Genomic DNA, 26860 nt, shown 5'->3' on the forward strand with positions numbered 1-26860 from the left:
GTACGTGTGTGACTTTGAGAACTGGGAGGAGAGTGTACTCAGGCAGAGGGGAGTACACCACATGACTGCAGTCATACTTACACAATATTACAGCTTTCCTTCCACATCAATTCCCAACAGTAACAACATTCACTACCAACTTCACAGAAACTTCAAACTCTACTGACATACAATTATTACTGTAAGATATATTGTGAGATTTTAAAATGCCTTTGTTACTTTAATACAACTGTCTTTTTAAACCATAAATGAGGCTTTTGTTCCCATTTCTGTTGTCATATTGTTTAAGTTTTGTAGGCTGATTTCAATTCGCCTTATTGGTGCAGTGTTTAAACGAACATGTTTCAACTTCACTCTGTTTCAAGACTGTAAGTGTTCCTGGTATGAAACAAGCAGTTTCACAATGAGCAGGAAACATGACATCATCTTGGTTGGTAAGTTCCTGAATGCAGCCAATCTGGTTTTTGCTTTGTTAACCCTGTGTTGGACTGAGCTTTAAAACGAACATTTGTGCCATTGCTTTATTACGACCTAACCATTCTGATTTGGATGTAGTTATTACACACTAAGACCCTCAGCTTGTTTTGGTTTTATGGAACCTCAGTGATCCCAATTCAACTTTAATGTTGTTAGGTATTAATACATGTTTTTGAGATTTACGGATAATCTATTGCTGTTCAAAGACAAATGACTCACCCTTTTTGAAGAACTACCACATGTACACTGTATTTATGGTGAACTAATTGCACACAGAATGTCACTTTGTGGACATTGATTAACTTTTCGATTAAATTAAATCAGTTATTTTTTACCTGGTCACCTTCAAGCAATATTTGAGGAATGATGTCACTTTTGTGACTTGTTAAAGAGTAACCACACTGTGTTGCATGAGAGAGGACCATTGCACTCTAGGCCACATAATGAGGGGATTCAGAGTACATTTCAGGTTCATTATAAATGTAACAACATTGAGTCATATAAAACTCATTCCTGGCTCACTTCACTGTTATCATAGTAAATCAGCATACTAACTGAATAAACAATTATTTAATACAACAAAATGCTGACAACCATTCGGAAAGTGACCATTAAACAACTTTGGTGCAGAAAATGTGGCACAATGTACTTTCCCCTTTCTCCATTGGTCCCATGTTAAAATCTGTCTGAAGATGGAAACAAGCCTCAATCGTAGATGACAGGAATCCACCTCACTATGGAGATTCAAACAAACCCTCAATCACTGATCTACCAAAGAACAACATTTAAGACACAGTCCACACACTGTCCAGAGCTTGCCATTCCTCCTTTTCAGACAAGGGCAGAATCTTTTATGGCTAAGTGCCATAATTCCCAGACCAGCAAGTGGCGCTGGAGATGTCTTAATTAGACAAAGTGATTTCATTTAGATGATTAAATGTCTACTAATGGGTTGCCAGCCTCTGGCTTTGGACTTATGATAGAAAACATCCACTGACTAGGATTCTCTTTTCAAAGTATGAGCAACAAGAAGAGCAGCTCATGACACTGTCCTGGCTGAGTGAACTTTTACATTAAGTCAGCACATTAAAAAGGGTCAAACACAGATTTGTGTTTATTGTTGAATATTGAAGATTTTGTACCATATCAATGATAATACTATTTACGACAGTATAAAAAATGTTGCTAATAACAAGCCCAGTTTCTAAGACTGAACCTATTCTCTAATCATTTCAGGTCACAGACATTAGTCTCAAGAAACCATCGTCTGTGTCAGGAATACTGACTCTTGACTTCTGACTAAAAGTCATACAAAAACTAAAAGAAATATCAGAATTAATTGTTTTCAACATTTTAAATGTTCCACTTTACAGTATAGAGGAAGTAGCTGTTCTGTATTAAGCTTATTGGACTAATGTTGTCTTTCCTGCAGAGTTCCTTGAGGGAACATTACAGCCATGTCAGTTTCACTTTTATTTTTGATAAAAACATTTCAGCAAGTTTGAACCAACACATGGAATATGTCAGGGAGAAGGAGTCTATGCTAGAGAACAATTAATTTACCTCAGTTACAATGACTATGGTCTCTCATGTACACTTTGTATAATATCACATTAACGGCAGAACTGTTGCATAGATGGTGAATTGTTCAAGTGCAGATATTTCTGGTCACTGATTATTTGGACAAACTTGAAACGTCTTGATGATTATAGAGCATATTCTCAACATTAACATCTTCAACTCAAACATTAATCTACAAATTGTCTGTGCTAAAGCAATATTTTGATCTGGTTTACAAAGACAATATCTGCAAAAATACTTTAGTTGCAATTAACTTATTTCATTTAGTCATCTATAAGGTACCCAGAATTTTTGTTTTGTTTTTTTGAACCAACCAGAATGGTGAAAATTGGAATAACCAATCAGAATGATAGTCCTCTATGATGCAACACCTGAAAAGAAGAACCAACAAGAAAAATAATGTAACCGTACTGTACTGTATGTTTGTCTAATGTGAGATTATGGTCAGCTCTATACATCCCGTTGTTCCACTTCCATATTCTACTAATCTTTCACTAATCCTTGGTCACTAAATTTAGATATTCTGATGATCCAGTAGAGACTGGGGCAGAGGTTACTTTGCCTTCTTGCAGCTTATGCCACATTTGGATGGAAAGATGAAGCAACAAAAATGTGCATGGCCTCCAAGCTTCTTTATACTATTCATCTCAGCAGGGAAAAAATGCCTGCATTGGACACCATGCTTTTCCTTACCTCACTGCTGCCATTGTGTGTAAGACTAACATGGGCGGCAATCAACATGGTTACCAAGTTGTTAGAAATAGATCTGAGCTCTTGCAGAAATAGATCTTAGCTCTTGCAACAAAAATGTGTAAAAGGGGCTACAAAGCTATAGTAAATAACCTTTTTACTACTCTGTAAACATGTAAACAAATGCTTTGGGTGACAGGAAGAGGTTCATGATTCAATACCAAGTTTAGGGATTATATTAAAAAGCTTTGTTTGGGTTTTACAATTCTTTACTCTGCTCTGTGTAAATTAGTGTGTTCATTGTGGAAGACAACATTTTGATGATGCATTAACTATGCAAAAAAAGGGGACACCAACTCAACATTTTCACTCAGCATTCTGCCTGACACCTGATATCATGATTTCATACTCAAAAACGTCATACACTGTCAAACTTAACAGAACATTATTACAGCAGTGGAATACGACTGTTACATTCTTACAGCCAATACGTCACTCTACCTTCTCTAGCCATTGCTTGCAGGTGTGGGGGTGGCTCCTTGGCAAAAACACCCAAAGAGGCAGGCATGCATATAAGTCTGAACAGGTTGCAGGCTAGTCACATTCCTGGGGAGATGCAGGGAGGCAGCAGCAGCAAACACAGGAGAGCACTGTAGAGCACATAATACTCGGTTCTCATTCAAGAACATTGGCTCTAACACATAGAGGGTTGTAGAGATATAGGGGGTCGTAACACACACAAACACAAGCCTGCATGTAAAGTAAAATAAAAATATATAAAAAACATTGTCATACCTTACATAAAAATAACAATGGTGTTGATACTTTAAAAAAGGTTGTAAATAAGGGTTCCATTTGAGAACCTTTTCAGATTGTCAAGATGTGCTTTTGGATGTTGTTTATAAGATTCAGAACTAATGTATAAGGTTCAGAACTGGTTATATATAAATATGGAGAGAGAGAGCGAGAGAGAGAGGGGGGGGGGGGGGGGGAGAGAGAGAGAGAGAGAGGGGGGGGGGGGGAGGGAGAGAGAGAGAGAGAGAGAGAGAGAGAGAGAGAGAGAGAGAGAGAGAGAGAGAGAGAGAGAGAGATTATAGGTACACACAGTATAGGCTATGTGTGCATATGCCAATAACTGCCTTTTTGCCCAAAAAATATTAGGCGTTTTTTCTATTACCACGTTTTTTCTATTTTTTACACACAGCTATTGAGACTTCTTTCCGACCATTTCATCGGCACACTTTACGGGAATAACAGCATGCTTGCAGGTACTGTCATCTCCATGGAAACTGATCATTTTTCTTAGGGAGGGTGGAGGGATACGGAGAGGTCAAGACATTCAGTTTCCTTGGAAACTGCACACATTGCTCAAGCCTTGAGCCCGCCCTTCCTTTGACATGCGCTCTGGAGGGGGGTCAGAGTTTTTTAATTGGCTGAATTCTGCCTCTAGGCTTAACGCCTCCTCCGTGACAGGGTCGTACACTCTTAAAGGGGAGAGGAGCTCTTTTTTTACCCATTCATTAAATCCAGGACTATGCTTATAGTGCGTCACACACTAACGTTAAAGTCGGTAGCTACACAAGATTTCCAATTGTAGTTCCACACCAGTAAATGAATGGCCTTTGTATAGGTTTATTTTTGAAGCACATCATAACTCTTGTCAAACCATCTACGCCACTGTCCAGTTCAAAACGTGAGGATAAAAGACAAAAAAAAACACTAGTAACGTTTTTTTAGCATAGCATTTTAGCGTTTATTGGGCTATAGTCCTAAATGGCATGATCTTTTTCTTAGCATTAACTAGGCCAATAAATACCACCGGGTACAAAACCTATAAAAGATTAGGTGTGATACATTGTCGCTACATTGTGTTGCATATGTATTCATATTTCGGGCTCTTACAAAAGAAGATGAATTGATCGATAAAGAGAGCACGAACCTTACCGTACAAACATGGTCACACAGTGAGTCAAGGACTCATCAACAGACTGCGAAACACCCCATCAAAACAGCAAAGAAATCATGTTATTCGAGTAAATGAAGTAGGTTAATTGTTCTTTCATCTATCCAGATATAATCAAATAGGCTTCACAGACGTGCTGATCGACTACAAACGTGCTTCTTCTTTGCAAAAGCATTGCGCCCTGCGGATTGTTTTCGGTTCGAAGTGTCCAGGAATGATGGAGGCAAATGGCTCTCTGAACTGGCAATGGGCGATTTACGTTTTAGCTGATTACATTGCCTTTAAGTTCAGAAAGCATCTGCCTGCCTAGCACTGAACGCTCCGCCTTGATATTTTACCTAGGCTACAAGTCCTGCTGCAACCGAGTGCTTGCAAGTGTCCCATGTGCAGGTCCCAACTTCAAATCCCACAATGCTTTCATGGTAGGTTTCCCTAAATTCTCATTGAATCATAAGGCGGAAACTGTAGTTTTCTAAACTCCAATTTGGGCTTAGATGACAGGAAAAAGTGCGTTGTCAGAAATCCTGGTGCGCTCCACAAAACATTTTAAGATGTAGAACTTATGCCCGGGGTCACAAATTTGCCTATATGCTTATGAACATATAGACTCGTTTACAGTTTTATCTGAACACTTTATAATTGGTTAGGCCTATTTGAATTTGTAAAGAATACCTGAACAATGCATAAAAACGCATAGGACATATTTGGCCGGAAGTTCATTTTAAAAGTGAAAATACCTAAACAAACACATTATTTAAAAAGGGAAAGCTAGGGCAATAAAACTACAGGTATGTATTTATAAATAAATAACATTTGATTCAGATTTGTTGCCACATTATCCTTTTCATTTAGGCTATGCTTTATGATGCTGTGTTGTATGTATTAGGTCTGACATCTGCCATCATAATGAGTGGAATAAGTGGATGAGGTTGCATGATGGTTGCATTAACAGAGTAGCATAATCAGCTGTGTAATGTGCCCTTAAGAGATGTTCTGGAACTATTGGTTTGTCGGAGATGTAACAGGAAAAACAGAGTATATAATTGCTTAAAAACATTTGATATGAAACATAATTTAGTAATGAAATTAATGATGCAATCAATGGCAACCCATGTATGCTTATCAGTACCAAAACACGGTACAAGAAAATGATGAGGTGCAGTAAGTAGACTAAAGTAAAGTTGTGTTCCATTGGACCTTATAATACATCAATCTGTGCGGTGTCTGTTTTTCACAGTATCAAAGTGGATTTGTTTATTAGACCAAAATGTATTTGTTTTGATCAAAATGTAATGCAACAGATAACCAAGTTTATCAGACAGCCAAAATATAGCTCTTCAAAGCCCAGTACGAAGTTTATTTTGTAAGAAATGTTTTTGGTTTCTAATAATTGCCTTGTATTCTCTTTTTCTACCCACTGGGCTGTAATCACATGGAGAGCTCAGGTGTACTGCTAGGTGATAATGGCTCTTTATACTCTTTGGACTAATCCCTGATTAAAACTAAAGTATGTACAACATAGAGATACACCATGGACACTAAGGGGTCCACAGAGAAGGCTTCATCTCAAAGATACCACAGAATGTTTCATTATGAGAGGAATACATGTATCTGAAACCAACACACACACCTGGACACGCCTGCATGCTAAAAATACCCAAATGGTAGACACATCCACAAGCTGTGCAGATTCACATAAGCAGATATCTCTCTCAGAGAGACAGACAGACACTATACATACACAATATTCACCTGTGTGTAAAGAAAAAGAGGGGCTTATCACTATTCCAGTTTGGTAGTCTGCCTTAGTTACACATGCGGTTATTGATTTCTTCCCTCTCAATGCATAGCTAAGAGAAGGCCACTCCGTTCCCAGGTATTGTTAAGATGCAGCAGCAGTTCTCCTCTATCTAAGGGAGAGTGAAACTGTGCGTATGTTTGAGAGGTAGACAGACAGAGGGGTGGTGGTGGGGGTATTGGAAAGTGCACGTATGTGTGTGTGTGTGTGTGCGTGTGTGCGCGTGTGTGTGTGTGTGTGTGTGTGTGGAAGGAGAGATAGAACCAGAGAGGGGTAGAGAGGAGCAGATCTGAGACAGCGCTGGAATAGCTGTGCAGCGTTAGATGTGCTGTATCTGCATGATTCCCCCATCATTCCCCTTCAAGGATTTTCAAGCTAAGGTGTAGGGGAGAGGGGGAGAGAGGGATACAAGGAGCAAGTCAATGTGGTATGTGTTTATGTTTGTGGCTATATGGAAATGTGTCTATTTGTGTGCCTGTGTGTATGTACCCAAAATTCATAAAGTTTCAAAAAAGATTGTTTGCCACCCTACGCAACATGCTTGAAGATCCCATCACAATTTCCTGCAATCCTTACCTACTCACTTTTAATTAATTAGGATTTACAAATAACGCATTCTAAGTTCAAGCCATTAAAATGATCACACAAGATCTGACTTTTGAGTTCTTTCTGAACTGAAATGTTTTTTATCTTGCTTTATTTCTAAATCATCCCTATAATATGTCCCTAATATTGGCAGCCCTGCATTTATTACTTTGTGCGCCCTCTATTTCCCAAGTTAACTTATCTGAGTGTCTCCTATTATTTTTGATGAGGTGGGAGAACATAACAGGAAATAATCTGAAAACATTCCTTCACACAGCAACTCTCTCACCTTGGAGTCATTGGTGCTTGCATGTTGCCTCTTCAGCTCGCCCCTCAGGTTTTAAATGGGATTTAGATCAGGGGACTATGATAGCAAATGCAAAAGCTTCATGCTATGGATTTGGAGATATGTTTTGAATCTCTTTGCTGTCTGAAGATCCAATGACCACTTAGTGCCAGCTAAGACAAACAGGTTTTGACTTAATGTCACCTGGTGCTTGATTGACTTTGTTGCCATGTAGTCTTATAAGGTTACAAAGACTTTTGGACGTTAAAAACGGCGACTAAGTTAGATTTCCAGCAAGTAATTATATGAATGGACTGTTTAATTTGTGAAGGTAAACAACCATTTGTCTCATGTTATTTCTGGGTTACCTTTGCCTTTACCATGTTGATTGAGAACAAATGGGACACTTCATATTTATTCCCCTAGTAAAATATGATGTCATGGATGTCCACTTACGAGTTCCTAAAGATTTAAAGAAACTTTCTGAATTTAAATACTGATTGTAATATACATCAATTATTTTTATTCATAGGATTCTCAAGGGGTGCCTATGATAGTGACATGCATGTTTTAAAAATACATATTTATTTACAAAAACATTGACTCATACGATTAAATCCGGGATGCCTTCTTCTTATATATATATATATATATATATATATATATATATATATATATATATATATATATATATAAAAAGCTTACAAACAACAATTCAATGTTTTCACAGCCTGTTTTGTCATTGGTCATGTTTATCTAGATGGCCAATACATATTAACTTGAATGTAGATCCCATGGATTTCTCCATATATGTTTCAGAAGGCATTTATTGTTGATTGACACTATTACATAATGGCTTCATCTCTTGGCTTCAACAACACTAAACAACAACTAAACTATGCACTTCTGACTCTTGATCTTCTGGTGTATTTTCTTTGTTCCACTATTTGTTTTTCACTTTGGAGAAAAGCTAAACGAGTAACATTTTAAATGTAATGTACATCTAACTTTTAGATTGTAATTGTCAATGACCAAAAGTCTGAAAGGTATGGTGATTTGCATATGGACTTGGATAATAAATAGTTGTTTTATAGGTAAAACATAGCTGAGATAAGGTCACCTCAACGTCTTGATCCTGTCAAAAAAATGAAGAGCTCCAAATGTCTTACAGTTCTTGAAATAACAATATAATTATATTATACTTTATATCATCTTATACTTTATACTGTATAGGAGCAACTTAACAAAAATAACTCCCTACACATTTCAGATCAATTTACAGTATCTTAAGCAGACTACTCAGTTGCTAAATGTTGACCACAAGTTGTGAGCATTAAAGAAGCAGAACATATTTTTTAAACACTCATATGTTTGTTCAATAAAGTAATTACATAACAATTTAATAATGGATTTGTGTAGTATTTACATACACAAGGAATTATAAATAAATAAAATCAATGGATGGACCTTCACCCCATCCCCATCTCATTTACTACTTAGAATTTTAGATGTTTTATTTTAGTTTCATTTTTTTGTACAAACATAAGTCTGATTTAAGTTTATAACTTTGACACATATAGACCACATTTTGACCTGACTCGGTTTAGTGCATCTCATTCCAGCTTGATAAAGTCGATTTGGAATTTGAATAGCACAGAACAACCGCCTTACTCTGATTCGCTCTGAACGACACCTGAAGGCGGACTTTGCATGTCATTCAACAGCAAACCCGGGCGCTCATTGGCAGAAGTCGAGGTGGGCGGACTCATTCTCGAAATATATATACTCTGGCTAAGCGTTCCTAGCAAATGATTGCTTGCTCACACACAGAGTGTAGCGGACAGCGTGTTCAATGTTTCTCCACAGAACTGACTTAAGCCTTCGCCCCCGAACGAAATATCGTGACTTCCACTGAGATAAAGTCGGTTTTCTTCAAAGGAGAGGAGGGGGAAACGACTAAATAATTACAATGATCAACACTATGGAGTGTGCAGTGGATGCACAGAGTCTAATTTCGATTTCTTTACGAAAAATTCACAACTCCAGGACGCAGAGAGGAGGAATCAAGCTGCACAAAAACCTCCTGGTCTCTTATGTGTTGAGGAACGCAAGGCAGGTCTACATGAACGAGAAGTACGCGGAGATCTACAGAATGCAACAGTACGAGGAGGTGATGACCGTCTGCAACGAAATCCAGGAGTTAAACCCACTCGACTTGCCCGAAGACTGTGAGGAGCAGAGTGGGGATTGCTGCGGCAACGTCGGAGCGAGCGAACCGGCGAGTCTCTGCGGCGCGCTACCGCCTGTGTGCCACCTAGCAGCAGTGCAGTCAGCGGCGCACTCTCTCTCACTCCAAAGCGAGGAGGTCTGCAAGGAAACAGAGCCTTCGTTCTACCGAAGCTGTTGTGCCGAAGCTTTCCCTGTTACCAACTGTGACTTTTCTCCAGTGAATAACATGCACTGCAACAAAACGACAGTGCTGGATTTGGACACACACGTAGTGACTACGGTAGAGAATGGGTACCTTCATCAGGACTGCTGCGCGTCGCTCCAACAGTGCTGCCAGGGCGCACAGACCCCATCAAAGAAACGCAAGGTTGACTTCGGTTATTATCTTTCAGATATCGAGGAGATTCCGGATTTTACACCATGTAAAAGAGCAAAATTCGAGGACTGCTCATATGCAAATTCGGAACACTTGGACCCGTCAAACATTTCCAATCTGATCTCGATCTTTGGCTCGGGGTTTTCAGGGCTAGTGAGCAGACAGGCGGACTTTGAGCAAGCCTTAAACGGACAATTCTGTAGCAAACAAGCCCTAGCGAGCCTCGGGGCATGGACTAGAGCTATCGTAGCTTTTTGACTCCATGGTAAGCTAGAAACAAACACTTTATGATAATTGTACAAAGTCTAAATCAAATCGACTTTATTTTTACAAAAACCTGCTATTTAAACATTGAACAGTTTTTATTTGTTGGGTTTCGTTTTTTACAGGGAGGGAGAGAGAAAGGTTGTAGGCTACCACATGTGATGTGCAGGCTTTCCTTTTAAACCGAAAATGTCGACATACACATTGTGAATTTTATCAAACGAAGTACATTTCGTTGCCTTAAACCCAACGCATACTACTGCTAGCTGTTGTTGCAAACATTCGAAGTGGTTGAATGTCTCTTTCGCAAATTATGTTCGAGCATTGCTCTCATTTAAAAAGTGTAAACACAATACTTTGAGACACTATATACAACGAAAACCCAATATCATGCTATTGCCCTCTGCACAGTCTAAAAATGTGTCCATTACGATGGCTTAGCTAAATGGTGTGTTCTGTAAACAACAAAGCACATGTATGTAAGGCTTGGCTTCATAACATAGGCTATTAGCCTACATATTGTATATTGTGTCTCTTGGGATGAACATTGAGTAAAGCCTTTACAAGCAGGACCTATGGCATGTTTCGATCACATAGCCCAAGTTGAGAGCAATCAATGTTCAGACCTAAATTTGAATCTTAAAGCTCACGAGGGATACATCAACTATGAGCCATCTCAATTGGCCCAACTTCTATCAAGCCAGAATTGGAACCATGAATTACTCCAACTCCCAGAATGCACGCGGAATCGAATCAATCCAGGTATTTTTTGACAGTTTTGGTCTGTTGAGCATAACCCCTCCCCCTTAATCTTTCACAAAGTTTGACCGAGCCTTTACAGTAATTCATGATGCCAACATTACTTGGTTTTGTGAGTTTTGTTTAATTTTCTAAAAATCTTAGACCTTTTGTTTTAAAAAGGCAAAATCATAATTTAGCCATACACCCACACATTATATAAGCACTATGTGTACTGAAATAACGTTTTCAGGCGTTCTCTCCATATTATGTTGGTATTTTTGTGCATATTAAATTGTATATCACCGGGTAAAACTGTTTTAGAACATATTTGTTAAAAATTTATAATCTTAATAAAAAATGAAAATTATTGTCTTTTTTCTTGTATCGCCACTCACTTGAGACCTTAGCCTACACACATCTTGGTGTCTTTTCATAATGTAAGAATATTAAGGCTATGATTGGGAGACTGTTGTCCCGAAATTTACCAATGGACTGGGCCTACACAATAGCCTACACTTTAAATCATGATAGCGTAGGCTACATTAAAACATTAATACATAGCCTACAGAACTTGAATGCATGACATTGCTGCAATGTAGGCCTGCTAATGTTTAAATATGCAGCACATCCTGTAGGCTATATTTTTTACATTGAGTGAGGCCTAGGTCAACTGTTTTGTTTTATAGCAATACCAACTAATCCTACGTTTATTCTCAGGATTTCGGGACATTTGCATCTTTATTGACCGCAGAAAGCTTTCAAAACGTTTAAAAAACGTTTGGTTAGTCTAAATCCCATACTCTCGCGGGTTGTGAATCTGCTGTGAGCTTTGCGGAAGCAGCCCGCCTTTTTGCCAGATATATTTTTTTACCCAAAACTTGCAGTCGTGTTATCTCTGCTACATGCCACTTGGTGGTGTTCTTCAAAATCAATGAATGAAGGCTTTAGAGAGCCTGTGTAGCGGCACCTCGGGCTGACCTCGGCTCTGCTGCCCTCATCCCCCACCCCCGCCATCCCACCCCCTCCTCCCTCTCACCCACCCCGTTTCCCACCCCTCCTCCTCTGTCTCATTCGTTTTTATTCCAACCAGAGACCTTTCGACTCCTTTCAATGAGATACCGCATTACGTCCAACATCAAATTGCTACGTCTCTTCATTTCTCGTGACTATTTCCATCGTTTCTCCATATTTGACAAAGCCTAGTCTACATCACAATTACGCAGTCTGTAAAACAATACAAAAATGTGCGCCACTTTTCGGATTATTTCAGTTGTAGGCTATATCCTATAGGCTATGCAAGTTAACATTATCTTAACTGGAAAATGAAAAACATGTAGGCTAGGCTACACTACTCAGGAATAATGTGCATGTTCTCAACCTTAAAGGCTACATGACAGCCTGGAATGCGTTTTTTGTTCTGTACTTGCTGTATGTTAAATGTAGGTTATGGGCGAACAGTCCTGTCATACAATTTGCGCGGAAATCTTAATTTTTTATTATTCTAGCCCATATTAACCCGCAGCAGCGCACTCCCACAGTGAAACTGTTGTCAATTGGTTTCGTTCGTTTCGTAGTGTAGAGCGAGCTCCTCCACGTGGTGTGAAAAGGAACAACGTTTTGATTTGTAGAATGGTGCAGAGACTGAATATACCACCATCTCTTTTCGCATTACTCAGCAAACCATTAACTACCCATTTCAGGGGCCCCAAAGGTTTTCAGATGCATGCACCCAACAAAAACAATGTCCCAAATAAATGACATTAATAGTAACAACAATAATACTCACACACTATACTAACTAATTCTGTTCCTATATGTTAAACTTTACTTGAATAACATTTTCAAATCACCCTTGATTAAAGAGTGTCCTGACTAAGTCATTTGTTTACCATACTAGTATGAATGGAGGATAAATAAATAGGATACTGACAACTGCTAGACCCCTCCTTGAGTCACCACCTTACCGCGGTGGAGGGGTTTGCGTGTCCTAGTGATCCTGGAAGCTATGTTGTCGGGGGCTTCATGCCCCTGGTAGGGTCACCCAAGGCAAACAGGTTCCAGGTGAAAGACCAGACAAAGAGTGGCTCAAAAAACCAACCATGAAGAAATACAACAATGGTTCTCAGTTGCCCCTGCCCGGAAGCGGGTCACCGGGGCCCCCCCCTGGAGCCAGGCCCGGGGGTGGGGCTCGATGGCGAGCGCCTGGTGGCCGGGCCTTTTCCCATGGGGCCCGGTCGGGCACAGCCCGAAGAGACAACGTGGGACCCTCTTCCAGTGGGCTCACCATCCGCAGGAGGGGTCATGGGGGTCGGGTGCAGTGTGAGACGGGCGGCGGCCGAAGGCGGGGGCCTTGGCGGTCCGATCCTCGGCTGCAAAAGTTAGCTTTAGGGACGTGGAACGTCACCTCGCTGGCGGGAAAGGAGCCTGAGCTGGTGCGCGAGGTAGAGAGTTTCCGGCTAGATATAGTCGGCCTCGCCTCGACGCACAGCGTGGGCTCCGGAACCAGTCTCCTTGAGAGGGGCTGGACTCTCTTCCACTCTGGAGTTGCCCTTGGTGAGAGGCGTCGAGCTGGGGTGGGAATACTGGTTTCCCCTCGGTTCGGCGCCTGTACATTGGGGTTCACCCCGGTGGACGAGAGGGTAGCCTCCCTCCGCCTTCGGGTGGGGGGACGGGTCCTCACTGTCGTTTGTGCTTATGCACCAAACGGCAGCTCAGAGTACCCACCCTTTTTGGAGTCTCTGGGGGGGGTGCTGGAAAGCGCTCCTCCTGGGGATTCCCTCGTCCTCCTGGGGGACTTCAATGCTCATGTGGGCAATGACAGTGAGACCTGGAGGGGCGTGATTGGGAGGAACGGCCCCCCCGATCTGAACCCGAGTGGTGTTTTGTTGTTGGACTTCTGTGCTAGACACGGTTTGTCCATAATGAACACCATGTTCAAGCATAAGGGTGTCCATATGTGCACCTGGCACCAGGACACCCGAGGTCTCAGTTCGATGATCGACTTTGTAGTCGTGTCATCGGACTTGGGGCCGCATGTCTTGGACACTCGGGTGAGGAGAGGGGCGGAGCTGTCAACTGATCACCACCTGGTGGTGAGTTGGCTTCGATGGTGGGGGAGGACGCCGGTCAGGCCTGGCAGGCCCAAACGTAATGTGAGGGTCTGCTGGGAACGTCTGGCGGAACCCTCTGTCAGAAGGAGCTTCAACTCCCACCTCCGGGAGAGCTTCGATCATGTCTCGGGGGGGGCCGGGGACATTGAGTCCGAATGGGCCATGTTCCGGGCCTCCATTGTTGAAGCGGCTGACCGGAGCTGCGGCCGCAGGGCGGTCGGTGCATGTCGCGGCGGTAGCCCTCGGACCCGGTGGTGGACTCCGGAGGTGAGGGATGCCGTCAAGCTGAAGAAGGAGGCCTATCGGACTTTATTGGCTGGTAGGACTCCAGAGGCAGCTGATGTGTACCGGCAGGCCAAGCGGAACGCGGCTTTGGCGGTCGCGGAGGCAAAAACCCGGGCATGGGAGGAGTTCGGCGAGGCCATGGAGAATGACTTCCGAACGGCTTCAAAAAGGTTCTGGACCACCATCCGGCGGCTCAGGAGGGGGAAGCAGTGCTCTGTCAACACTGTATACGGTGGGGATGGTGCGCTGCTGACCTCGACGGGGGACGTCCTGGATCGGTGGAAGGAATACTTCGAAGACCTCCTTAATTCCACCAACACGCTTTCCGACGTGGAGGCAGAGTCTGGGGACATCGGGGGGGGCCCTTCTATCTCTGGGGCTGAGGTCGCCGAGGTGGTTGAAAAGCTCCGCGGTGGCAGGGCCCCTGGGGTGGATGAGGTCCGCCCGGAGTTCCTTAAGGCTCTGGATGTTGTAGGGCTGTCTTGGTTGACACGACTCTGCAACATCGCGTGGACATCGGGGACAGTGCCTCTGGACTGGCAGACCGGGGTGGTGGTTCCCCTCTTTAAAAAGGGGGACCGGAGGGTGTGCTCCAACTTTAGGGGGATCACACTCCTCAGCCTCCCTGGGAAAGTCTATTCAGGGGTCCTGGAGAGGAGGGTCCGTCGGATTGTCGAACCTCGGATTCAGGAGGAGCAATGTGGTTTTCGTCCTGGCCGTGGAACAGTGGACCAGCTTTATACACTCCGCGGAGTCCTGGAGGGTACGTGGGAGTTCGCCCAACCAGTCTACACATGTTTTGTGGATTTGGAAAAGGCGTTCGACCGTGTCCCTCGGGGGCTCATGTGGGGGGTGCTCCGAGAGTACGGGGTACCGGATTTCCTGATCGGGGCTGTCCGGTCCCTGTACGACCGGTGCCAGAGTTTGGTCCGCATTGCCGGTAGTAAGTCGAACTTGTTTCCGGTGAGGGTTGGACTCCGCCAGGGCTGCCCTATGTCACCGATTCTGTTCATTACCTATATGGACAGAATTTCTAGGCGCAGCCAGGGTGTTGAGGGGGTCCGGTTTGGTGACCTCAGGATCGGGTCGCTGCTTTTTGCGGATGATGTGGTCCTGTTGGCTTCATCGGGCCGTGACCTTCAGCTCTCACTGGAGCGGTTCGCAACCGAATGTGAAGCGGCTGGGATGCGAATCAGCACCTCCAAATCTGAGGCCATGGTAATCGACCGGAAAAGGGTGGAGTGCCATCTCCGGGTCGGGGAGGAGATCCTGAACCAAGCGGAGGAGTTCAAGTATCTCGGGGTCTTGTTCACGAGTGAGGGAAGAATGGAGCGCGAGGTCGACAGGCGGATCGGTGCGGCGTCCGCAGTGATGCGGGCTCTGCATCGGTCCGTCGTGGTGAAGAAGGAGCTGAGTCGAAAGGCGAAGCTCTCTATTTACCAGTCGATCTACGTTCCTACCCTCACCTATGGTCACGAACTATGGGTAGTGACCGAAAGAACGAGATCGCGAATACAAGCGGCCGAAATGAGCTTTCTCCGTAGGGTGTCCGGGCTCTCCCTTAGAGATAGGGTGAGAAGCTCGGTCATCCGGGAGGGGCTCAGAGTAGAACCGCTGCTCCTCCGCGTCGAGAGGAGCCAGCTGAGGTGGCTCGGGCATCTGATTAGGATGCCTCCTGGACGCCTCCCTGGTGAGGTGTTCCGGGCACGTCCCACTGGGAAGAGGCCCCGGGGAAGACCCAGGACACGCTGGAGGGACTATGTCTCTCGGCTGGCCTGGGAACGCCTTGGGGTCCCCCAGGAAGAGCTGGCGGAAGTGGCCGGGGGGAGGGAAGTCTGGGCCTCCCTGCTTAGGTCGCTGCCCCCGCGACCCGATCCCCGGACAAGCGGCAGATGACGACGACGACAACTGCTAGAACTGATGATTAAAAAAATCATGATGTTGTGCTCAGGCAGTTTGCTAGCAGTGTTGTAATAAATGAACGTAACTACTTAACTGAATTGCTGTTTGGTATTGTACTTTGGACCTTTTTACAAGATGTCTCTAAAGTTAGCCGTGTTAACATGAATGAATCTAAATCATTCAATTTATAAAAAATGCTAATTGACTATAACATTTTGTTGTGCCAGTGTGTGACTTCAACTGCCTACAAAGTTAATGCCAAGTTTAGATTAGAATACTGCATGTAGTTAGCCAACACAACAGTAGCTGAAATATGGATAGCACAATTTAAGTATTGATATGAATAACCACACTATGAGATAAAGAATGAGTGACCACTATCATGTTCATGGTAATTATGAAGTCCCATGTATTCCATTTAAAAAACACTTTAAAGCACTTTATGACATGTTGTTGGAGAGGCTGGACTCTTAAGTACCCTGACCAGTGGTGAATAGATGTTTTTTGAAGTACAGTAGACCAACACTTCTAGTCCTGTAGCTATGAAAACTGTGTATTGAAATAATCTCGATAGTTCATCTGTAAAGTTATGGAGTAACAAACCTAATTCACCTCATAAAACATACAGTGGACTCATTGATATACTCTAGGTATCTACTGTAAATACAAACATCCTTTCCTCATTGAGACATCTCACCTGAATGATTTGAAAACCTCGGCTATATGCAACTAATCCAATCATGGCACTTCAGCCATATTTTGAGTAAAACATACAAGATTATGCATTTAATCTCCACTATGTGAACTTTTGAATTATCAAACACACATTGTTGATGACACAAGCATTACTGGGAAGGCTACAGAAGAACTGCAGTGGCAGTCTAGAGCTTTTCAAGTTCACTTGATAGGGCCATGTAGTCAGAAGAAGCAGGCGAACCAATCTTCGATAGTGATAAGATGTCTGAATGTATTTACAAACTCAAGCTTATTCGGTTTATTACCTGTTGTGTAGTACTCAGAGCCATTTAGTAAAGAACAATCAATTACAGACTATTTTTGTTTTCATCCCTTTAAATAAAGACATAGTTTAACGAACATTTGAGAGTATGCTCAAAATCAAAGCCGTTTCTGTGAAAGAACATTCCAATAGCAAAAATTAAAATATGAGTAAGATGACTGTGGAAAGGCAACAACATTTGCAACAAAACTGCACGTACAATTGGCCAAAACAAGATGAAAAAATCTGGATTGTTCAAACAAAACTACACTGCTGAAATATGAAAACGATTCAGAATTCTTTTAAATGCTGAATCTCTTAATAAGTAAGAGTATGTTACTTAGAAAATTCACGTATCTTTCTACTTACACTAAGCACAAGCACCTTGCTTCCTGCTGTGTACCATGTACCAAGGACCATCCAATTTAAGTATATTTTCAAATAAATACAGGCTTGTAATGATTTATGCTCAGTATTGCAATGTTTAGTAATTTTTTGGACCATATGCACACACAACAAAACAAATCATTTCCAGCAGTTGCAACATTCAGTGGAAGATTTATCATCTAGAAGCTTGACTATGAATGATGGTGGCATTAATTACAATTGTGTGGAACATATGACGTGTAAAGAGACACCTAATAGGGGGTTGATTGTATGCTACTGTTGGTTGGGTGGTGGATTGGGTGTTTGGTCTTTCCATCATACATGAAATCTCTCAATGACATGATTAGGGCTTCACAGGTTGAATAGAGAGGAGGCTGCCAAACTTGAAGTGCTGAATGACTGGGAACTTCTCCAAGCACTAGATATGGTGAAGAAGGTAGAGATAGGGGGACAAGAGAGATGGAAAAGAGAGAGAGGAGAAAAGTTGGAGAAAAAGGGCAGGAAACAAAAAGGATTCTTGTTAGGTAAAAAGGAAATAAATATATTTCTTAAATTACATACCACAATCACTTTGAAACATTGTTGTTTTAGGTGGTTCACCTTTACTCTTGAAGTGCTCTACTGTCTAAGCAAACACTACATTTACATCACGGCATGCAAACTGGTTTACTTGTGTACTGGTAAAACCACATTTATGAATGTGCCTTTTGCAGAGTTCCCACCTTATTTTCAACATCAAATGCAATTACTTAAGTCAAAGTCAATGACATGTTCTGTGAAACATCTTATGTGAAACTGTGGCCACTTTCCTGCACAGGTATTGCATGGGACCAGTATAAAACTGAAACCAATATGAAATGTAGGTATGGAATGTATGTTTGAATATATGAGCCAAAGTAAGTCCTGCTGCTTTAGAGAAAGTGACCATTAATTTATTACTCTCTGATGTAATAATAATTATCATATTTGACGACTTCCAAATGTAATTCACACAAAAAGTATAATGTTGATGTTAAACTTTGCTTTCAAAAAAGTTGGTTAAGCTCAGCATTGATATGGCAGTGTGTGAAGAACACAGAGTAGGATATTTGCAAATACAAACTTGATAATACACCTAATACATAAGAATGATGCACTTTATGATGGAACATATTGTAAATACATAAATACTGTTAATAAACCGTGATTAAGCTAAATAAGTGTATTTCTAAACATGGAAAACAGTGGTTTGGGGTTAGCTGGAAGCTTAGTTACCTGAGACAACTGAAAACATCAAATTCCTACATTTGGTCTTATTTGTGTTCTGAGGGTTCCTAACTTGAGCAACCCCAGGGTTCCTAACTTGAGTAGATATTACCTCAAACTTCTTTCTTTTCTCTTTTCATGTGACTGGGTTAGCTATTCTCTGGATGTGCCAATCTAATACCAAAATAAATACCAGAACCAGAGCCTTCACCATTCAAAAGTAAAACACTCAAACATGTTTTATTGAAGCAGTACCTATAAAAGAGATGGGGGTAAATAAAGTGTGAATCTAGTCTAATCAAAGATCAGAAAATGGTCCTTGCTATTAATTTAGGTAATTAATTGAACATCAGTATAATTTTCAGGACTTGAACTGAAACAGGATTAAATTCTAGTCTGACAGGAGTTTATGATAATTACTTTTACATGGCAGAAAGTTTCAATTTGTTCTCTGATGTATGAAAGTCCAGCAGATTCTATAAAATCCATTTACTCTACTTTGTAAACTTCAAACAACAACTCCCAAAAAATCATGCAGAAACCTTGAAATTCAATTATAGGTAACATAACTACCCAGTATACACCTGGATACATATATTAGTTCATAAACCAACCATTTAAAGTGGCTTGTGGATAGTTTCAAATAATTAGTAAATGGTTTTGAATCCTACACACTAAAATACAGCATGGCGATACAGTATGTGTATGAAGTTCAGGAGTGGAAAGATAACAAAGACTACTGTTTTAACTTGAACACCTCACACAGGGGCGTCATTCTTTACTTCATTACTCATCTGTTTCATAAATGGCTCATAAATAATATGTTTTTTAGAAAGTCACTTGGCGTTACTTAACTATTCTGAGCTAAATGTTTGGTTTTTGAGCGCCAGCAAATAGGGAAAGAGAGACTAGCTGAGATTGAGAGAGTCAGAAACAGAGACAAGGAAAAAGATGGAAATACACAGAGAGAAAGAGGACAAAAAAAGAAAGTAAGGGTAATTTCTGAGAGAAGCATAATGAGAAAAATGGAGAGATGCAGAAAGAGAATAGACCTACAGTGAAAGCAAAATATAGATTGAAAGCCACAGAAGTAGAGGGAAAGAGGCTGAGAAGAGAGAGGAGCTTGTTCCCTGTGTGTGTGGGGCCGGGGGAGGGAGAGTGGAATGCGAGCCTGCTGATGGCTGCTCCAGGCTTGGAAGGAGAGGGGGGAGGGGTGGGGGTGAGAGTGGATAGTGTATGGGCGGAGGGTGCGGGGGAGGTGGGGGGGGGGGGGGGGGGGGGGGTGAAGGCAGACAGTTTGGCCCCTCAGCTCTGGGAAGAGTCACAGGCTGCACTCGAAAACACAGGATGTGGGCTCACAGGCAGGAGAAGGGGGTGGGGCCCACACATACACACACACACACACAGTTCTTTCCTCTCAAGTTAACCCTTTATTGTCACACTCCCTCTCAAATTGAAAGGCATGATAAAATCACTCCTTTTAAAGTGTACAGCGCAAGCAAGGTGTGACTAAAATATTAAAATTAAAACCTTAAAACTACAGAACCCAGATGCTTACACAACAAACTGATTTGCTCATCCACAAAACGAACAAGAGTAATGACTGAAATGTAGGTTCTCTTTTAATGTGTTCCTCAATTATTAGCACAGGTGTCACTGTGGTACAATAGAAAAAACGTAAAACCTTGATTTTTGGACAATCAATCTGACTGAGTGAGCATTTGGGCAGTGTTTGAGTAAAATATGTATGTTTGTATGTATATATTTTAAGAGTAGGCTGGAGAGGAATAAGAAGAAAATGAAATCTCTGGTTGAGATTTTAAAATATGTTGACGTTAATGTGCTGAATATGCCTATAAGACTGTAAATATATCCTACCTCTGCTTTGTACATTCGTATCAAACCCTGGTTCACTTTGGACCAATTGGGAACAGCGCTGATGTTCCACAACTGGTTGGAGTGCTCGGCAAACGGACCTGTCTTCATCTACAGAAAGAAGGTGAAAGAAAGAGACAGAGAGAGACACGGGGAGAAAGAAAGAGGGCCAGGAAAATGATGGGGGTAGGGAAGGCAGGGTTGAAATAGGAGAGGGGAAGGGAAATATATGAGATATAAGGAGTTAAAATATATCAGTTAAATTCAGCACACATCAGACTTGTGAATGAATTAAAATAATGAAGGAGAGACAAAAGTAGGAGCAACAAATTGACATTTGACCTTTCAGTCAACAATCAACCCATATTTGTTATTTAGGACCTTATATTATGCTGTGTGTCTCAATATCTTTTAATGAGGAAACATTTCAACAAATTAATACCCTGGATTTGAAGGGACTGAACCCTCTTCCCATAACCCCCCTTATTTTCCCAGCACCTCCTTACCCAGAGGGCATCTTTTGACCTGGGCAGGAACCCCAAGTTAGTCCCTGGCTTCCCTCAGGCCTCCATCCACCACCCCCCCTCTTAGACTACACCATTTGCTATGGCCTCATGTGAGGAAGGAAGGGGGGAGGGGAGAAGAGAGATGTGAGGGAGGGAGGGAGAGAGGGATGGGGGTGGGGTTGAAGGAGGGTCCCTTGGGGAAGGAGTGATTCACAACAGTATGTGGGGAAGGAAGTGACTCATGTGAGCTTAGGACTCTACACACACGCGCACGCACGCACGCACACACAATGTGTGAGTGTGAGTGTAAAACAGAGCAAGTACCCATTTGAGTGTCTATGTGTGCATGGTAGAGCATGGAAAAGGAATGGAATGTGCTGATGGCATACACATACAAATAAAGGAGCTGGCAAGGTCAAGAGACACAAACACACAAAAAAGTGACAACTATATTTTCCAGGTTCCAACAAAAGCATAAGCAGAAGAAGAGAAAAGGAAGGAGTGACATTAAGATTGAGAAAAATGATCTTCAGTTGAGTCAGGGGCCCTAAACCACTGCTCTCTTATTTTATGCAGTTTCCTCTATTTTCCCGTCTTTCCTTTCTCCACCCCTTCTTTCCTTCCTCTGCTACAGGAAACTGAGCCAGAGAGGGGAGGGGGGCGGGGGGATGGAGGGACCGGGAGAACCGAGACAGTCTGACACAACATAGAGAGAGGGAAAGGCAGACAGAGTGAAATAGAAAAAAGAGCAGTGAGACAAATAAGACTCAAACACACTAAAAGACATCCAGACAACAGACAGATTGTGAGAGGCTGACAAACACAGAATGAGTCCTGGTATCAGGAAACAAAGAGAAGGCCCGCCAGACAGAGAGAGAGAGGCTCTATGTAGCTGTAGCATCTTCTCTTAACGTAGCCTGTTATTGGGAAGGAGGTGGATGAGGAGAAGGGAGGTGGGTGGGTGGGGAAGAAGTAAGGTGAAAGGTTCGGGAGGGTGGGAGACATGACATTGCCAGTGCCTCCTCCCCCTCTTTACTCCCCTCCATGGGTTACCCCCACCCTCCATTATTTTTATTATTCCCACTCCTTTTTTGGTCAAGTATCCCAGCTAGCTAACTGATGTAAAGTTATATAGAAACACATTACCTTTTCCTTAGTGTGTGCTTAAGGGTCTTACTCCAGAACAAGAAAATCTGTCCTATATAAAAGCCTGTCCCCGCCTCGTTTTCGCTTTGGCCTTCAATCCTCATTTTATTTTCATTCCTTTGATCAACATGTGTGATCCTTGGGAGACATTTTCCTACTCACCTGATTTATGAATTTAATGCACTCCAGAAACATGTAGTCCTTGTAATTCTCGTTCACCACTTTCTCATCTACAAAATGCCTTGGTTCAAGTGTTGGGTGATCTAGGACAAAGGGTGGAGAGAGAAAGGAGAATTGCATGTACTTACTCGTTTACACCACTGGGTGTCCTCCTATCCCTTCACAAGTATGATACAAGTATGATTTCTTTCTTTAATATAGGAAACATCATTTATTTAGAGATTTTTCATGTAACTTTCCACATTCATTTTTCAGGACCCTCCCTAATCAAACCATGACTGCAAAGTATATTGTTTGGACAAGGTACTTGAACAGAAGTTCAATTTTGCTCGTATGTTAAGCCTTGTCATCTCAAAGGATTGCCTGGATAAAAAGAAGCTATTCAATGCAGACAGTTCTGAATCAGTGATTTTCTCACAGGGACTTAATTTCAAGAACGATACATTTGAATATTTTTGAAGCAGGAGGAAAAAATTTTACAAAGTGGTCTCAGGTTTTAGGATTGGGTTCTTACCTATGAACTGGGAACTACCCCAAATAAAGGGGAGAAATTGGAAATCGTCTAGCCCCCAAACGCCTTGGCTGCCAGCAGGCTCCATTCTGTAATAGTGCTGAAGCTTTCGCATAACTGCCAGATACCTGACCAGGTTAGATGGGTACAACACTGCTGAATTAGCAATGACAGGTGCTGATTTTGAAAACAATTGGCATTTTATGTTGTCTCACACACATAGAACGTTGTTTCATTGAAACAAGAGCACACCCTACCTCTCGAACACCTTAAAAACGATGGCCAACTGGTCGTCCACCCTGAGAGCTCCTATTTTGCAGAGACAGCAAAGGAAGGTGGCAAAGGCTGCTTCATGACCTGAGAACACAACCCCCCCCATCCCCTCAGTCAGTCATCTGCTACTCAAGGTACTTACCCATTACATTTAAAACAACTGACAACCAATAAAAAGGTGAAAAAGAGGAATTGTGTGCAATGGCTCTCGCATGGACATCGAAAATGGGGTTTGTGTGAGACTACATGTGTGATTACCTGTTCCGTAGTCTATTCTAGTGGAGTTGCCCACAGCCTCCTTCAGATACACAGCTATCTCTGGAACTGCTGCACTCTTGTCTGCCGGGATCACTTCTGCAACCAGTGTCTCTGCCTCCTACGCAGAAAAGCACACATCATATCTTAAGTTCGAACTTTTTCAAAAACCTCTGAAGCATGTGTTAGTGCATGTGTATGTACACACCTGGTCCAGCTTGGCATACCAGGTCCTGTAGGCTTTGTTGCCAAAACGTGAAGGCTGGTCTACGGGGGGGGTCTCATCAATCCAGCGGTCTAGTGTGTCCAACAGACCCAGTAACTTCTCTATTGTCTGAAATAGAATGCTTCACCCTTATTATTATTAGAATGAGTCTTTTAAGAACTATTTATCATTTACAATGACATCCTATTCAAAACAGTAAAGTATAAAAACCAACTGATAATCAGCACACAAACATTTCTCTAAACATATTGTGAAAAACATGTTATTGCTTTGTTATTATGGAAGACATTTTTATTTAGTCCATTTAAAAACATCCATACTGCAGCAATTGGCAATTGCACTTTAACATGAAGCTTTTCCTCTTTTGCCATTCACTCTCAGGTTCATGTATTTTTCTCTCTCCATCTCTCTCCTTCTTTGACTGTTGCCTCCAGGGACCCATTAGACAGAAAGGGCGGCACCAATCTTTCACACCCTGAGTGACAGTGTTGCTATGGCTGTAGATACTACCCTCCCCCTGAACAAAATATTCCATAATTCATTAGCAGTCTCCAGAGCAAGGCATGTTTCTGTATGTGTGTTATTACATGTTTCTGCATATGTATGTGTGTGTGTGTGTGTGTGTGTGTGTGTGTGTGTGTGTGTGTGTGTGTGTGTGTGTGTGTGTGTGTGTGTGGAATGATGTATCTAAAGCAGGATACCATATTTGGAAAAGCTCAGATAACAGATCATTTTTTGTTTCTAGTGTGGCAGAATTTTAGCCTGTTCAAAAAACAGACAGAAAAGCTAAAGGTTCTTGCCAAATATCTGTCAAGATGTGGGTGCCATGCTGGCCTGGCTGAACATGGGTAACCTGTATGGATCCTATCAGCCCAATGTTAGATCCCTTTTTCCCATAGCTCACAACAACATTCTCCTGCCAATGTAATCCACTTATGTCAGCGACACACGACATCTACCACAATATTTTGGCATTGCAATTAAGCAAAAATGAATCACCCTATCCCACATAAAACCAAAGATTCTTACACATTATGGTCAACAGTGGAATCACACAACGCTCTCTCCATAAAGTAAGTGAGGATCATTAGAAGTCCAAAAGTATCACAGCACTGTATCTGTTGTTTTGATAGTTAGCACAAATTCTAATGAATCAGTGTGGAGTTGTTGCTAAGAATTGTGGTTGTATATCATCAACCTACACTGCATAGTATCTAGTAAAAACACACAATTTGCTTTTGTGCATTAATCCATTATTTAATTTCCATTTCAATATAAACGTACACATATATTTACAAGAACTCTCTGCATCTGTTATACTTTGGGTACAAGAGAGTTTGAGTTTGCCCAGTTGTTTGCACCCAGATCCTCAACCACCAGATTGCCAACTTAAATTGTGCTTGACAAGACAAGCAGTTTGCACATACTGGTACCTACCTCCGACACTTTGTATTCACATGTCAGCTTCTTCCCCTTCACTCCCTCGTTCATCGTCAAAATGAATCCCATGTAGTCAGCATATGCCTTTGTAGCAAATTAGAAGAAATTATGTAAATATATGACTTGGTACAACCATGGTGCCTCATGATGGGGGCAAGGAAAGGTGTAGATAGGAAATCAGAAATGCTTTGGATGCACATACCAACTTTCTTTACAACCAAAATGTTTTGGTAATCATAGGACTGTGCATTCTAATAAAGTGTTTGGGGTTAGTTTAGTCTTAAAATTATTTAGTCTAATAAGAGGTTGAAGCTACTGTAGGCCTAAATAACATGCTATGCTATTTGTGTGAGATACCTGTGAGCGTTTCCATTTCCCCATGTCCGGAACCATGCTGATCTCTTTCTTTGGCACCATGAAGGTAAGATTGCTCAGGACTGGGACCAAGTCATCTTCAGGGGAGGATCCTCGAGTAGCACAAAATCATAGAAGATTCTAAATCTACATGCTCTGTTCTCTGAAAGTGAATAGCTTTCTAATATTTCAGTCAATTTCAGGTGGTGCCTTGCACACCACGTGCGGTTTAGCTAATCTTGTAGGATTTAAGACTTTGATTGCATACATAATCAATTGTCCAATCTAAGCAAGTCCTCATCCCAGAGTTATCTAGCAGTTTCAAGGAAAAAACTCATGCAAAACAACAACATCAACGGAATTCCTCTTTGCAGAAATCCTTCAAAAACATAAGCATGCCTATCATAATGGACACGTACACAATGGGCCTGTTCCATAAAGCTTGCTCCAAAAAATCATAATTTATGCATGAATGCATTTAATGTTTTATTTAGTTGATTTCAAATAAATACATATTGAACTGATGAAAGTGATACAAATAAACAAACTCTCACACACTAACTCGACCATTCATCTGAAATGTGTATGGCCATCCAATGAAAAATCCACAATTACACATTGACATCAACTAGCTAAAGAGAATGCCTTGCTAATGCGGTTATATTTCTTGATAATAATAGTCAAGTAACTATATCTTTATTTATAAGTAGGAAAGCTAGATAGGCTACTTCCATGTTACGGCAGCTGCTAATATTAGGCATTTCAAAATCCAAACATTAATACAATTTTATAATTAAAGCCTGACTCATTTTAAGATTATATTGAACATCAAGCTACTTGGCTGAGATACTGTACTAAACGTGATAATTACGCAAATTAAATGTCTAACCAACTAGCTAGCCTCCTGCTGCTTTAGGCTACAAGATAAACTGGCTAGATTAAGATAGCTAGCTATCTAGCACAGTCGACTAGTCGTCAGAAAAGGATTAGTTAATAGCACATCCAGTGGCTAAAATATACCTAGGACTGCGGCCCCACGTCTATTATAATGAGTTGTTTCTTAGTTACCTGTCTGTTGTTTCGTCTCCGCCATGTTTTGATAGAAGCGAAGAGTTTTGACAACATAAACTTTGAACTTTCACCTGCCTAAGTCCATTTAGACAACTAAATGAACATCA

At 41.7% G+C, this 26860-nt stretch overlaps 2 protein-coding genes and 1 long non-coding RNA gene across 3 annotated transcripts; 1 reads left to right on the forward strand and 2 right to left on the reverse strand.

Moving 5' to 3' along the window:
- Positions 1-214: 214 nt before the first annotated feature.
- Positions 215-5074, reverse strand: LOC124484274. Its single transcript, XR_006957953.1, has 3 exons — positions 4693-5074; positions 3250-3398; positions 215-2429 (listed from the first exon to the last, which is right to left on the reverse strand). It is a non-coding gene; the product is annotated as an uncharacterized LOC124484274 (long non-coding RNA).
- A 4105-nt stretch (positions 5075-9179) lies between these two features.
- On the forward strand, positions 9180-11357 carry ier5l (immediate early response 5-like). Its single transcript, XM_047044994.1, has one exon. It carries the CDS (start codon positions 9350-9352, stop codon positions 10241-10243), a length of 894 nt encoding a protein of 297 aa, XP_046900950.1. The 5' UTR covers positions 9180-9349; the 3' UTR covers positions 10244-11357.
- Positions 11358-17234: 5877 nt separating this feature from the next.
- On the reverse strand, positions 17235-26852 carry ptpa (protein phosphatase 2 phosphatase activator). The gene is made up of 10 exons (XM_047045780.1): positions 26751-26852; positions 25686-25795; positions 25326-25412; positions 23871-23996; positions 23666-23783; positions 23392-23491; positions 23138-23262; positions 22606-22706; positions 20795-20902; positions 17235-18089 (listed from the first exon to the last, which is right to left on the reverse strand). The coding sequence occupies exons 1-10, from the start codon at positions 26773-26775 to the stop codon at positions 18015-18017; spliced, it is 975 nt and encodes a 324-aa protein (XP_046901736.1). The 5' UTR covers positions 26776-26852; the 3' UTR covers positions 17235-18014.
- Positions 26853-26860: the final 8 nt, after the last annotated feature.

This window comes from Hypomesus transpacificus, chromosome 22 (genome assembly GCF_021917145.1).
Source record: "Hypomesus transpacificus isolate Combined female chromosome 22, fHypTra1, whole genome shotgun sequence".
NCBI lineage: Eukaryota > Metazoa > Chordata > Actinopteri > Osmeriformes > Osmeridae > Hypomesus > Hypomesus transpacificus.

Coding starts and splice junctions, on each gene's coding strand:
- ier5l (XM_047044994.1), top strand. CDS start 9,350: ATGATCAACACTATGGAGTGTGCAGTGGATGCACAGAGTCTAATTTCG.
- ptpa (XM_047045780.1), bottom strand. CDS start 26,775: ATGGCGGAGACGAAACAACAGACAG. Junction 25,413..25,685: donor GGAAATGGAAACGCTCACAG/GTATCTCACACA, acceptor TTTGCTACAAAG/GCATATGCTGACTACATGGG. Junction 23,784..23,870: donor GGTATGCCAAGCTGGACCAG/GTGTGTACATAC, acceptor TTTTCTGCGTAG/GAGGCAGAGACACTGGTTGC.